The sequence below is a fragment of the Mytilus californianus genome, unplaced genomic scaffold (genome assembly GCF_021869535.1).
Source record: "Mytilus californianus isolate M0D057914Y unplaced genomic scaffold, xbMytCali1.0.p SCAF_11, whole genome shotgun sequence".
NCBI lineage: Eukaryota > Metazoa > Mollusca > Bivalvia > Mytilida > Mytilidae > Mytilus > Mytilus californianus.
In genome coordinates, this window is record NW_026262593.1 from 46,358,848 (window position 1) to 46,372,357 (window position 13,510).

At 31.5% G+C, this 13,510-nt stretch overlaps 1 protein-coding gene across 1 annotated transcript; it reads right to left on the minus strand.

Annotated features, from left to right (window-relative positions):
• Positions 1 to 332: 332 nt before the first annotated feature.
• On the minus strand, positions 333 to 12,979 carry LOC127720179 (uncharacterized). The gene is made up of 6 exons (XM_052226649.1): positions 12,673 to 12,979; positions 10,249 to 10,386; positions 5,951 to 6,107; positions 5,072 to 5,354; positions 3,886 to 4,163; positions 333 to 1,720 (listed from the first exon to the last, which is right to left on the minus strand). Exons 1-6 carry the CDS (start codon positions 12,757 to 12,759, stop codon positions 1,167 to 1,169), a joined length of 1,497 nt encoding a protein of 498 aa, XP_052082609.1. The 5' UTR covers positions 12,760 to 12,979; the 3' UTR covers positions 333 to 1,166.
• Positions 12,980 to 13,510: the final 531 nt, after the last annotated feature.

A 13,510-nucleotide genomic window follows, 5' to 3' on the forward strand; every position in this document is an offset into this window, starting at 1 on the left:
CATACACTGAACAAATAAAATTGATCTATGACACAATATAAAAACAAAATTTATAAAAAAGGGGGAAGATGTAAAGCAATATCAGAAAGACAACAATAACCTTGGACAAAATGCTGCCAAATAAAATAACGTACACAGGTAAATAAAAATTAGTTTGTTGTAAGGTATACATGGAGTACGGAAAAATCTTTCACAAAATAAATAATTTTGTTGTTCATAGTATGAGAACAGAAGTGAAAATTTATCGTCATACCAAACATTGCTCAAATGTGGTATATATTAAAAATTGTGAGACGAGATATAACACTAATTAAGTAAACATAAATTAACAAAAATGCATTATAAATTGTATCAACAGGTCAAATTAACACGAAAGTACGATTTGAGAGTACTCCCAATTATTGAAAGCAAGTTAAGAGCCACAAACAATTAATAATAAAAAATTATGCATCAGAGACTAAAATCAACTAAAACACATCCCAGGGATTTAGTATTTTAACGTCAATGACAGTCAAAGAAGACATGACTTGTGCAATGCCAAAATAAAAGTATCGATGCATACTAAAATATGTACGTATACCTAATATCTCTTTTTATTTTCTTTATTCCAAATTAAATCAGTCTCGAGAAATAGATGCAAATTTAACTCCTTATATTATGTTGTTCAGTAAAACAGTTACATGAGAGCAAACACAATTATCATAGCATATCAAATATTTGAATCAACTAATGTCTTCACGCTTAAAAATACTGAATTGTTAGAAAAAAATTAATCGATTCCGTCTTATTTCGGCAACTGCATTCAAAATACGTTTCATTTAGTTTCCATGAACAGTACATATGGGAGGTTCTACGAATGTTATATGCCAAATCCTCTAAAATACATTGAACATATTGAAATTATTTTCAAATTTGAAATGTTCGACAAACCCAATAATTTGCAACAAATTATACTAAATCATTGAATCAAAAACTAATTTATAAAAATAGGAGGAACATAATAATACTAATAACAACATATTCTACCGAATGTTTCAGGAGTGGTTGTGTAAACAAGATGCTTATCATTATTTAAATATGAAAAAGTCCGTATTTTACTATGGTTAGCCTCGTGCTCGCTTGGATTGTAATGATAGAATCAGTTTAATCAATTTGTCAAATGAAATTTATGTGCATGTCGTTGTTTTCATTTCTTTCTTCAAATGACGTGCCAGAAGAGTTGCATCTTCACTTGAGAACACAAAATAGCCATATGATGCCAGATCTTCTAAATTATCCCAGTCAGTATCTACGCTAAGACCTACAGATACTATGATCGATGTCTCATTTACAACTGAGTGTTTTAGTTTTTCTATGAGATGGGAATCAAGGAAGACGCCATTTGATATAAATATAATAAAACTGTTTGACGATGTAGTCATCCCAATATCTATGATGTGTTGTAGCAGCAGTGATTGATTGACATTATGTCTAGAATATTCGATAATGGAAAGTCCACCAAGTTTACGTTCCATTCCAGAAATATTTTTTAACTGAATTGCCTCTATAACTTCTTCATTGAATATATCCACTGATACATCTACATTCGTTAAATTGAAAGATGTGAGCTCTTCGATGAAGGTATATATAAACTGTCTTCCTTCTTGGAAGAGTTCTTTTGTTATGGATCCTGAATTCTCAAGCAGGATGCGTATTTCACCTCCAAAATCTACTTCACAGGCTACAAAGTAGATATAAAGTATTTATTTTTATACAAATTTCGTACCATATGTTTGACCCTTGACCACTAATAAAACCAAATGTAACTAAACAGAGTAAACAAATATAACATGACTGGTTGATAGGTGAATTTCGTAGTTTCTCGGAATACCGATATTATAGCAAATGAAAACTTAAATAACCACAAAAAAGGAAAATGACCAACAAACAGTCCGCAAAACAATATCTTAGAATTCAACAGTAGAATGTATATGTGTGAATTTATTTTGTTGTATAATAGCGATGTATAATAAATAAATGCACCATATTTGGCAATCTGATTTGATTAAATTGAATGTATAAAATGCACAAAGAACAAAGAGTTGTCTCCTAAAAATTCTTTAAAGTCAATACGTATATTTTCCAAGTCCTGATGCTTCACTGATTTGTTGTTTGGTACATTCATCGCCTCGCACTACACTGTAGGTAAAGCTGTCTTGAGTTGAATAGATTTGATGAATAAGGACTCTTTGATAAAGGACTATCCAAAAGTGTTTTCATATATATAAGGTAAATATTTTTATGAAAGACCAATAATCACCAGCTAATTGTATTTGACTTCAAAATTAGCTTACTTTGAAGTCTTGCTTTTTTCCTCTTGAACAAGATCGATAATTCTATTAATACACAGAAAAGGTTAAAAAAAACTATACATAGATAAATTACAAAATATAGCTAGACTCTTTAATATTGAATTTCATTTGAATGTTTCATAAACTTTTTGAGTTTTATATTGTGATTGAAACAAATCCATGTGGCCTTCAACAAGACTGTTAAATAAATAACATTTTGATTTTATGGATTCTTTTGTTTATGTTGACTTATGAAAACACATTTATGCCTATTATTTAGACCCTTCAATATCCAATTATTGGAGGAGTTCAACAATTCTCTTAGTGAAACAAATACAAAGAAGATTGGTCACCCTTTTTTACGAAATGCACATATGGTGCAATAAATTTTTTTCTGTTTGACGTCATTGTGTATAAAGTAAACAAACCATTTAATGTTAATACTATAGTGTGCGATAACATTTTGTGAGGGAATTCGATGTTTGCTATACCACGGTTCATTTCAATGGCACTTTATGACAATACCACTATACCAACCAGAATAAATTTTTTGCAGTGTTTTAAAAAATGATTTTACTTTGTATCCATGTCTTATTTATGAAACATTAAATGTTTTAAAAGGGCGTATTTTCGCCTCAAAATCAATAATTATGCAGATTTTTGAAGCCCAAACTTTCTATTGCCTTAATACGCAAATGAAAGATCCGAAAACTATACCTATACAGAACGACATGTTTTTGAAATTGTAGCAAACTTTTGGTTGACACATTTTTATTCGTTATTACAAAAAATTAACTTAACATATCTGTCATTTTCTCCCTATCCAGCTTACCCCTATTACTTATCATGATGTGGACCGGTCATTGTTATGGAATCTTACGCAATTTGATTGGATTAAGTTATTATTAGTTTACCTTCAAACTTTTTATTTTTTTTTCATACACGTATATTAATTAAATCAGGACATGCATGGATGTTTACATTAACTTAAATGACCTTGAAACTGGTCACTGGACGAGTCCATATTATTTTTTATCAATGAAACTAAAGGTATGAAAGGTAAGAATTGCCACTTCTTATATTTTCACAAAATTTTCCACATATAGAGTAGATCAATTATTTTTTAATAGCCTATTCCGGAAAAAAGAGAAAGTTTACAATTAAGACGTTTTCTTCCATTTTTTGAAGAGAAATTCCGAAATACATTTTACGTACGGCTACGCCAGGTCAAATAATTGTTTATCTTAACGACAAAAAACATTTTTCAGTCTCATTATAATGTTATATTTACAATTTATCCCAAGTAAACAAAAAAGTATTCAGTAAATAAAGTCAAAATATGTCCGATCTGCTGGGACATCAAAATTCAATACGATCGTTTTAAGGACAATTTCGTCTACCTCACAAAATCTTGTTAGGCACTATAATTGAATGTGTAAACAGAATGACAAAGACAATGATAAACACACGCAAATACAATATATAGATTTTAAGCATCTTTATGTTAACTAACCAATAGTAACATTAGAGGAACATGACAATTAATGAAACTAACCAAGACATCCAGGAACAGCTAAGGACGATTGTAGATATTTCCAAATACTATTTGCTGATGGTCGAAGAATTGAGTTTATGTCTGTAGAAATCCGTTCAAGATGATCATGTTTTACAGAAGAACCAATACCAACAGTAGCAACTTTCATATTTGAAAAGCCCAGTAAATGATCTGCTTGCGTTTTAAGTTCGCTACTTGCAACCATCAAACCATCAGTGAATATGACTACGAAACGTGTTGCATACAATCTGGAACCGTCGTTATAAGAGAACATTCGCCTGTCAATAAGAAAATACTAATTTAAAAGTATTTCATGTCAAATAATCTCTTGAAAATACAAATATTTGAATATATGTCAAACTGTAATCCGGTTTAACTTTAGAAAAGTTATAAATTTAAGTGGAGATAATCAAAGATCTGCAAAAAATATCGAAATCCATCTAGCACAAAACACCATGTTTAAACTAAACGCAACATCTGACGACGTTCCTGATAAGACAGGCGCACACATATGTGGTGGGGTAAATTGAAAATATTCGAAATCCTCTTTTGATGATAAATGGAATAAAGTATGTAAAATGTAAAGAGATATGGTATTGTTACCAATAAGACAACTATCAATAAAGACGATACGACATACAAATGCACACTTACAAGTCATCTTTCGGCCTTCTACAACGAGCAAAATTAATTCCGTACATTTAGCTCTAAAAAGCCCCTTAGTGACTTAGAGAAAATTAATTTCGATAATTTGCATTTTGTTTCATATCTATAAGACAGGCGAAAAATACCAAAGAGTTCAATAGGAAGAAAACATTTTGTTTGTAAAGGAGAGTTCAATAGGAAGGAAACATGTTGTTTGTCAAGGAGAGTACCACTGGGAACTTGCATCACTGTGATAATTTGTTTTTTTATAAAGAATAATACTATTTATATAATGTGCAATCAAAATGGGCTTTATTTAACACCAAAGAATATAGACCAATCTAAATTGTTCGCATAACTTAGAAGAACACTTTATACATTAAGTTAGCTTTCATCAGAAACACTCATACTGAAATTTCACTATCAAAAAGAGGAAATCAATCTATAAAAAATATGTATTTAAACCGTTGTGTAATGCATTTACTTGCATTGTGTATATATATAACGTTAAATAACGCATAGTCATTCTTTTCAAACTTACATGGTAGAACTCAATGCATCCTTTAGATTTGAAACACCTTTAGCTGTGTTCATTTTGGCAATATGAGCGATGATTTCAGTTTTCGTTTTATGGTCTTTGAAACGGAAGTCTGTCTTTGCTGATGTTGAAAAAGATTTCATTGCAATCTGACATTCCATAGCATTAATCGGCAGCTTTGATATAACATCAGATATTAAATTTTTCAAATCATGCATGTCTATACTGAGAGATAAATCTACAACGAATACAATGTCTGCAGCCTTTATGAAGCATTGATCAGTATCTAAAAGAAACAAGAGGATAAATATGAGAAATAACATGCATCTATTTTGTAAAAAATACGTCTCTTAGATAACTTTTTCTTCTGTGTTCGATGACGAATATATGAACGAATTGTACGCTCTAATTTACTAACTAGCATTAAGTAAACTTGCTATTCTTTTGAACTGATAAACACAGAAGTCCGACACACTTCAATATATGTTCTTCCTTTGTATAAGTGAATTATTAACTAGTTACTTAGGGGACGACACTTTGATTTTTGGAAGGAGGATTTTGAAAATGAATTAATTGGCCTGGTAAAAACTTAAAATTATTAACTTGGCACAAGACAGAATGGAAATGAATATCCTGCAAGAATAATGAAGGAACCAAATGTGTACAAAAGTGAAAATATTTTTTTGCGCGACTAAGCCGCGGTAAAAATAAACATGCGTGGCGACGGATAATAATAAATTATCAATCCGGAAAAATCCTCCTGACTGTCCACTCCCCAGAATATCAAATGGCCGTCCTTTAACACCCATTACGGGATTTTGTTTTGGTAGACACATCGAATGTCTCCCATTACAAATGCTTTCTATGTTATATAATACCTACCAGGTGTTGGAGCAGGTTCTATATCTCTCAAATCTACTCTGAAGACAAATTTTCCTGGATATTTCACGTTTGATAGATTAGGTAAATTGATAATTTCGGATTTTCGTGAACCTTCGACGGAATAGTAGTGAATTTCGTCACCCATATTGAAACCAACCTTTAAAGAAAATTAATTAAATGCACATGCAAAAATAAATAAAATATATTTTCAAAATATGTGTTCATCAAACTATTTCACATTGGATGTTTCCGTAAAGAAAAGCATGTCCTACAATAGAAAGTACCATGTTATATCTTTATTCACCAAAGGAACTAATACATTTATCACATAATTCAATGTATGTCGTGCAGATGATTCAACTTTGCGTCAATCATACTTCCGATGCTTGCCATTATCATCTATAAGATAATCATAGTATTGTTATCGCTCTTGTATACATGTATATCTGCTTGCACAAATCGTCGCAAAATTCCATAATAGAGAATTCTTGATATCTGACGTACGTAATGGTAATATACGTTATCTATTCATTAGAATTGTGTAGAATATACTACCAATTGACAACTTTCACTTCCGTACGTATCTTTATTCACTTCTATATTAAAATGTATATTATTATGATATATATGTATTTTTCTCTAATAATGGTTTGTGTCGTCTGGTTGCTGTTTCGTTGTCGTATATTCAACATCTCCTTTTATTTATTGCAAATTCTTTAAGAAGAATAGAAGTGGAAGCAAATTCCATGGTGAATGAAAAACAAATGTAACTGGAAGAATAGAATATACAATAAAATAAAAACAACATATATAGGGTTATTGCACTAATATCATATATACAATTATAGCCTTTGTATGAGGTCGATACGAGGATATACCAACCTGAAAGAAGTATATTGATATACTTCTTTATGTCGATATATCCTCGTATCGACCTCATACAAATGCTTCAGTTGTTATTTTATTATTGCCAATAAGCCAGAAGTATTGCACAACTTCATTTAATTGGTTGCTTCGATTGTGTCAGTTATCCTGCTCTGGACAATTTTCCTTAATATCATTAATGTGTATATTCTAACTAATTGGTTTCGTTTAGAAATAGTCACATGTTCGACTATATTTTCAAAGGTAGACTGAATACAGCAGATAGAAAAGTGATAAAAAGTGATATATTATTTTTAGAAAAGTGATACTGCACGGTTATTTTTAGAATATCTAACACAATCGAAGCAACCAATCAAATAAACTGGAGCACTACTTCTGGCTGATTGACTATAATAATAAAACAGTTGCAGCATTTGTTAGAGGTCGATACGAGGATAATATATCAACCTGCAGAAGTATATCGACCTCGGACCTCGTCCTCAGTCCATATACTTCTTTCAGGTCGATATATACTCGTATTGACCTCATACAAAGGCTATAATTGTAAATATTGTCCAGAGCAGAATAACAAATTGTACCAGTTTTAACCTGCAATATGATGTTCTGCAAGCTTAAGAGACAACATTCCTTTTGTATCTGCAAAACGTTTTTGTAATTTATTACCAGTGAATACAGAGAAAACCGTCTACGATCAACTTTGCCAGAGATAATTACAAACTAAGCTCGATACCATTGATGGTACGGTCATGATTTATAAGATAATGCTCCAAAATTCACCGTTAAAAAATAAGGAAACTAAGATTCCAACTCCTTAGGACAAAGTTGACCTTAGATGAATTTGGTTAATCTTTTTATATTATTAATCAAAAATTTTCAAGGATTTATGATTCGTTAAAACTTGACCATATGTACATTTGTATTTATTCAGTTTGCACGCATATACTGTTGTGTTTAGCTTTTCGTAGGTCAAAAACAGTATATTGCACAGGGCATACAGCATGTTACTAAAATACATTTTAGTAAAATCAACAATTTTACATTGTTCATGCAACAGTTGTTGATTAATAATATAACAATTGTAGTCTTTGGTTGAGGTCAATACGATGTTATATCGACCTAGAAAAGCATATCGACTTCGGACTTCGTCCTCATTCCATATGCTTCACTTAGGTCAATATATCCTCGTATCGACCTTATACAGAGGCTATAATTGTATAATATCCCTTTGCCTTTGGTCATTTAGCTCCTGACGTTTTTACGTTTTTATGCATTTCTGACTTTCAAATGTAATAATGTAATTAGCGTTCTTGATGAGATACAGTGTAATGCAAAAAAGTATTCGTCACTTAAATTTGTTTTGCTATCTATATCATAAAATAACAGATTTGCTATAAAAATTATCTTGAAGGCATTTATCGTTGGAATATTAACAAACAATGTAACGAAAGACATAGAATCGTCTGAATTATATTTGTTTTAAAATTGTTCATAATTGCAGATGTTTTTTGTTTTCTTTTGGTGTGAACATATATTACAATTTTTTGTTTTCTTTTGATGTGAACATATATTACAATTTTTTGTTTTCTTTTGATGTGAACATATATTACAATTTTTTGTTTTCTTTTGATGTGAACATATATTACAATTTTTTGTTTTCTTTTGGTGTGAACATATATTACAATTTTTTGTTTTCTTTTGATGTGAACATATATTACAATTTTTTGTTTTCTTTTGATGTGAACATATATTACAATTTTTACAATTTAATTTGGTTGAAATGTATAGTAGATTTTTGGAAAAAAATTTAATATTTATGTTTATATCAACAGAAAATGACAACGCTACAGAATAAAAAAATATAACCAAATAAACAAATAATGATATGATTACTTGATTCTACTTGTACCATATTCCCCAAAATTTAACCAGAAATGCTTTCATATTATTTTTTTGAAAACGAAATACATGTATATAGCAAGAAATTAAATTCGACAAACTGTAAATCTAGAAAAACGCATCGGAAGACTGGACAAATTAAAGTGTTATTTTCATTTAGCTTTGTACCAAATAAAACTGTAAATATGTTAATTTTGGAAGCACGTCTATCGGGAAGTATTTGGTATGTCGATGAGGAAAAACATTTGTGTGATAAATGCATTAAATTCTTGGATAATATTCACACTGATATGTTATGCAAACAATTGAAAAAAGCTTTTGGTTTTTGGCTTTTTTGTTACCGCTAAATAATTTATATTCAGATAAGGATTAGCTGTACTTTATTGTCACATATTTGGTCTTTACTACATTTGTATTATGAGTTTCTATTATTACGTTATTTATACAAACACACAGAAACATTTTTATATTCATTTTTTCTATAATACCTGTAGAATTTTCTATATCTGTATAAAAAAATTCATATTTAAAAAAAAAAAAAAAAAAAAAAAACAAATGAAATTTATCCATTTGAACTAAATTGTGAACTGTCTTTTTAAACCTTCCTAATTTTCATACAAATTTTTTTATGAAAACGGGACGACTTTTCTTTTCCAGTTGTAAGTTTTCCTTTTCATGATGGTTATTTTCTCTGGCGTATTTTGCAGTGATATCTCAGAATTCGCTAAACGTAATATTTTCATTGCAAAAATGTATGAAACATGGATATATACAGAACAAATTTATAAAGACTTTTATTTCATGTTGTCACAAATATTAACAATGGAAAGTGATTTAACTTGGACGAAATTAATAAAACAGGTTGGCTTAACCCCCAGTTTTTAATGTTAACATTAACAATATAAAAGTATACAAAACGGTATGGGCTTTGCTCATTGTCGAAGGTCGTACACTGACCTATATTATATGTTATTCGAGATCTATACAGGGGATATGGGCCAATATTCCCTGTCAGTGTTTATTATCTCCTGAGCCGTTAGGCGAAGTGACTACATATATATAGGGCACTGAGAGCGAATATGAGCCCATATCCCCTGTGAACACGGAACAACAATTATATTAAACTGGAGTGTCCTGATTTCAACATTAATAACCATTCTGATCTTCGGTTTTGTTGACAGGGTATAGAGGCTCATATCCCCTGTCAAGAATCAAATTGTAGGATTAGGCTGGTTATTTCACTCTAGTTTAATATATGATTACTTTCACGTCATTTTGTCTCCGATGGATTGTTGTTTCATTGACAGTCATACCTTATAAAACAAATAGTCTTTCGAATCATTTCTTTAAATTGTTTTTTTTTTTCTATTTAGCAAAACAGACCGATTGTTAAATGTTTATTATACTACTGACGTCATATAATTGCGTTTTGTACAATATAGTGTTTTTGTTCGTGGCTACAGGATATCAACTCGTCTAATAATCTAAACCTTTTTATCAGATAACACTATCTATACCTGAGCAGGTATTCCACCAAGTCCGATATCAGCATTACCTTGACTAGCCGTCCCTGTGGTCCATTCTATCTTATTGTAGTTGTAAATTACAAATGCGTTTTTGCTGTCTGTAATCAAAACAGCTTGAAAAATATTTCTCTGGAGAAAAAAAAAAGTAACAGACGATTCAAAAGTTCCAAATCTATATCTTGCTTTCTGAACGTTTAGTGGCAAATATTTCATTCATATTAATGGAGAAAACAAAATTAACAATGAACAAAGTATGTATATCAAGTTTCTTCAAAAGTGAGCAGGAAATTTGGACATGCTTTGATACTATAACTGCCCTTGAATTTTTACTAGATAACATTTTTGTTCGCTATGGAGATTCCGTATATCGTCAGGTTATCGGAATTCCCATGGGAACTAACTGTGCACCACTTATTGCGGACCTGTTTCTGTATTGTTATGAGTTATAATTTACGACTAAAATCAGCAAAGACCCATCGAAACAACATCTGATTCAAAAATGTAATAACACTTTTAGATATTTAGATGATGTATTGGCTCTTGATAATGACGACTTCAGTATTGTACACTAAAGAGATTTATCCTGCCGAACTGACTTTAAATAAAGCTAATACTGACAATGAACACTGTCCTTTCCTGGATCTTGATATCTATATCTTTAACGGGAAGCATAATACCAAAATTTATGATAAAAGTTCAGGTATTTCACATCCAATATTTTATGGTAATAGATTTACAAAGCACAAAAATGTCGGCATTCACCTCAAAAGCTAACCAAACCTTTAAACAGACTTATTCGGAAAGGATAAAGTTACGATACTGTTGTCAGGTCATTAAGGATTGCATATTTTGGTATTAATATTGATTCACTCATAGGTTCTTTGCATCGGAAATAAACACATTTATTCTAAAACCAGTTGTTGGCATGATACGGGTTATGTTCTTCTCATATATTTTATGATGGTATGATACTGAACCCCTAACGAGAGGGATTGTACTTGATATTCATATGATGAAGACATAATCTTTCAATCAGTTTAATTGAGGTCTGGAGCTGGCATGTCAGTAACTGCTAGTAGTCCTTTGTTAATTTGTGTATCATTGTCATTTTGCTTAGATTCTTTTGTTACCTATTCTGACATCGGACTCGGACTTCTTTTAAACTGAGTTTTACTGTGCGTATTGCTATGTGTTTCTTTATTCTACATTGGCTAGAGGTATAGGGGGGGGGGGGGGGGGGTTGAGATCTCACTAAACATGTTTAACCCCGCAGCATTTTTGCGCCTGTCCCAAGTCAGGAACCTCTGGCCTTTGTTAGTCTTGTATGTTTTTATAAATTTCAGTTCATTTATATGTTTTGGGAGTTTAGTGTGACGTCCATTTTCACTGAACTAGTACACAATTTTATTTAGGGGCCAGCTGAGGATCACCTCCGGGTGCGAGAAAATGCGTTGAAGACCTATTGGTGGCCTTCGGCTGTTGTCTGTTCTTTGGTCGGGTTGTTGTCTTTTTGACATATTCCCCATTTCCATTCTCAATTTTATTGAAAGGGAAAAATGTGTTCCCCTGCAATAAATCTAGGTCTTGGTGATTTTATTTCTGTACCTAAGTAGAAAATTGTGATTCCTATACAGCGACGAAAACATATTTATTTCAATTATGATTTGAAAGAGATCACCAAATAATCCCTCGATAGTTATTAAAAGAGTTATTATGCGTGCAAAGACTTTGGTACTCATCTTAAACGGCACATTGGATTTAAGGTCCAAGGCAGACAGATTGCGTATTTATTTATCATAAATAACCGCGAGGAATTTTTCAATATTGTGCAATAAAATGCATAATAACTGTTAAAGAATAATGCAGCCTTCAAATCTGGTTTTTATGAATGTAAATAGTTATCAGTAATCAAAGTTTGAATCAAATGCTTTTTATGTTCTGTTCTATATTTTGTTGGTACCTCATCATTAAAAATAGCACAATACATTATTTAAATCTGCCGGTCAAACTAAGCACAAAAGTGTCATATCGAAAACGTGTCATCAATAAAAGTTATTGCTGATTTAAGAGACAGTGGAAAGGTGGTAGTTGATAACAAGAAACCACTCGACCCCAAGCTTATGACATCTGTAAATAAATCTTTGCTTTTCCATGATTGTATCTTTCCTTGGAGATCATACGGTAATAATGTTTAAGATTCAGGGAATATCAGTTGATATTCTGAGAGGGGGAATTGGGGAAGGGGGCACGAACATTTATATTCAATCATTGCGAACAACGATTTTTGGGGTACAGGCTGCTCGAATATTTATTTTAATTTTTTGTGCTCAAATTTTTTTAACAATCTTCTTGTCCCCGCCCAGCCCCAAAATATCAATGGTCGCCCTTTAACTAAATACGTAATGGGAAACTAACCTTGTTCATGCCCAAAGTTGAGGCTCCGAAGAAAGGCACATTATACCAAGTAACAATATACGTCCAGCTTGCGCTAAAATGCTTCATTACAGGAAAAAAGTACCGGATCTCTGAGGTTGCCTTGTTTAGGTCGACTAATTCTGTTGATTCTCTATACCATATACCGCAGGTTGAACCACACCCACTAGTATCTATATCAGCCCAGAAAGGAGCAAGTACTATTCGATTGCCAATTTTAGGAAACTGTTCTGAGGTAAATGCTCTAACAGATGTAAAAAACGATATCAATCCGTTTGTATTCACCTAAAAATAAAATCAACGTTTAAAAATAGGTAGAAATATGATATATCAGTTTAAGATGCCCAAACCTTGCACAAATATTGTGCTGCAAAATGTAACTGCAATAAGTAAACTGTAAATCTGCAATGTATTCTGCAACGAAAAAAAACTGTTTATATCTAAAACTCATATAATCACATACATACTAATAACAGAGGAACACCAGAGCATTCAGTCACTGGTTTCCGTGAACCACATGTCATTTGTCTAACAATTACAAGAACGTGCTTTCTGTGCATCTGTCACACATTCATTCAAAGCCATATGATACATAATATTTACAAAAAGAGTATGTTTTATATACTTGAACGACAACATTTCCTAAACATTTTAATTTCAAGAAACTCGTTTCTTATGACTTTAACATGAACAGTTTGGTCTCGCATGGCGTTTGTCAGTTCAGAAACTAGCGATTAGTTCCCAAAGTATTAAAATGATTCGCAGTTGTTCATCCAAATGTGATCACACTGGACCACATGCAAAGGAAAATAGTTAATCT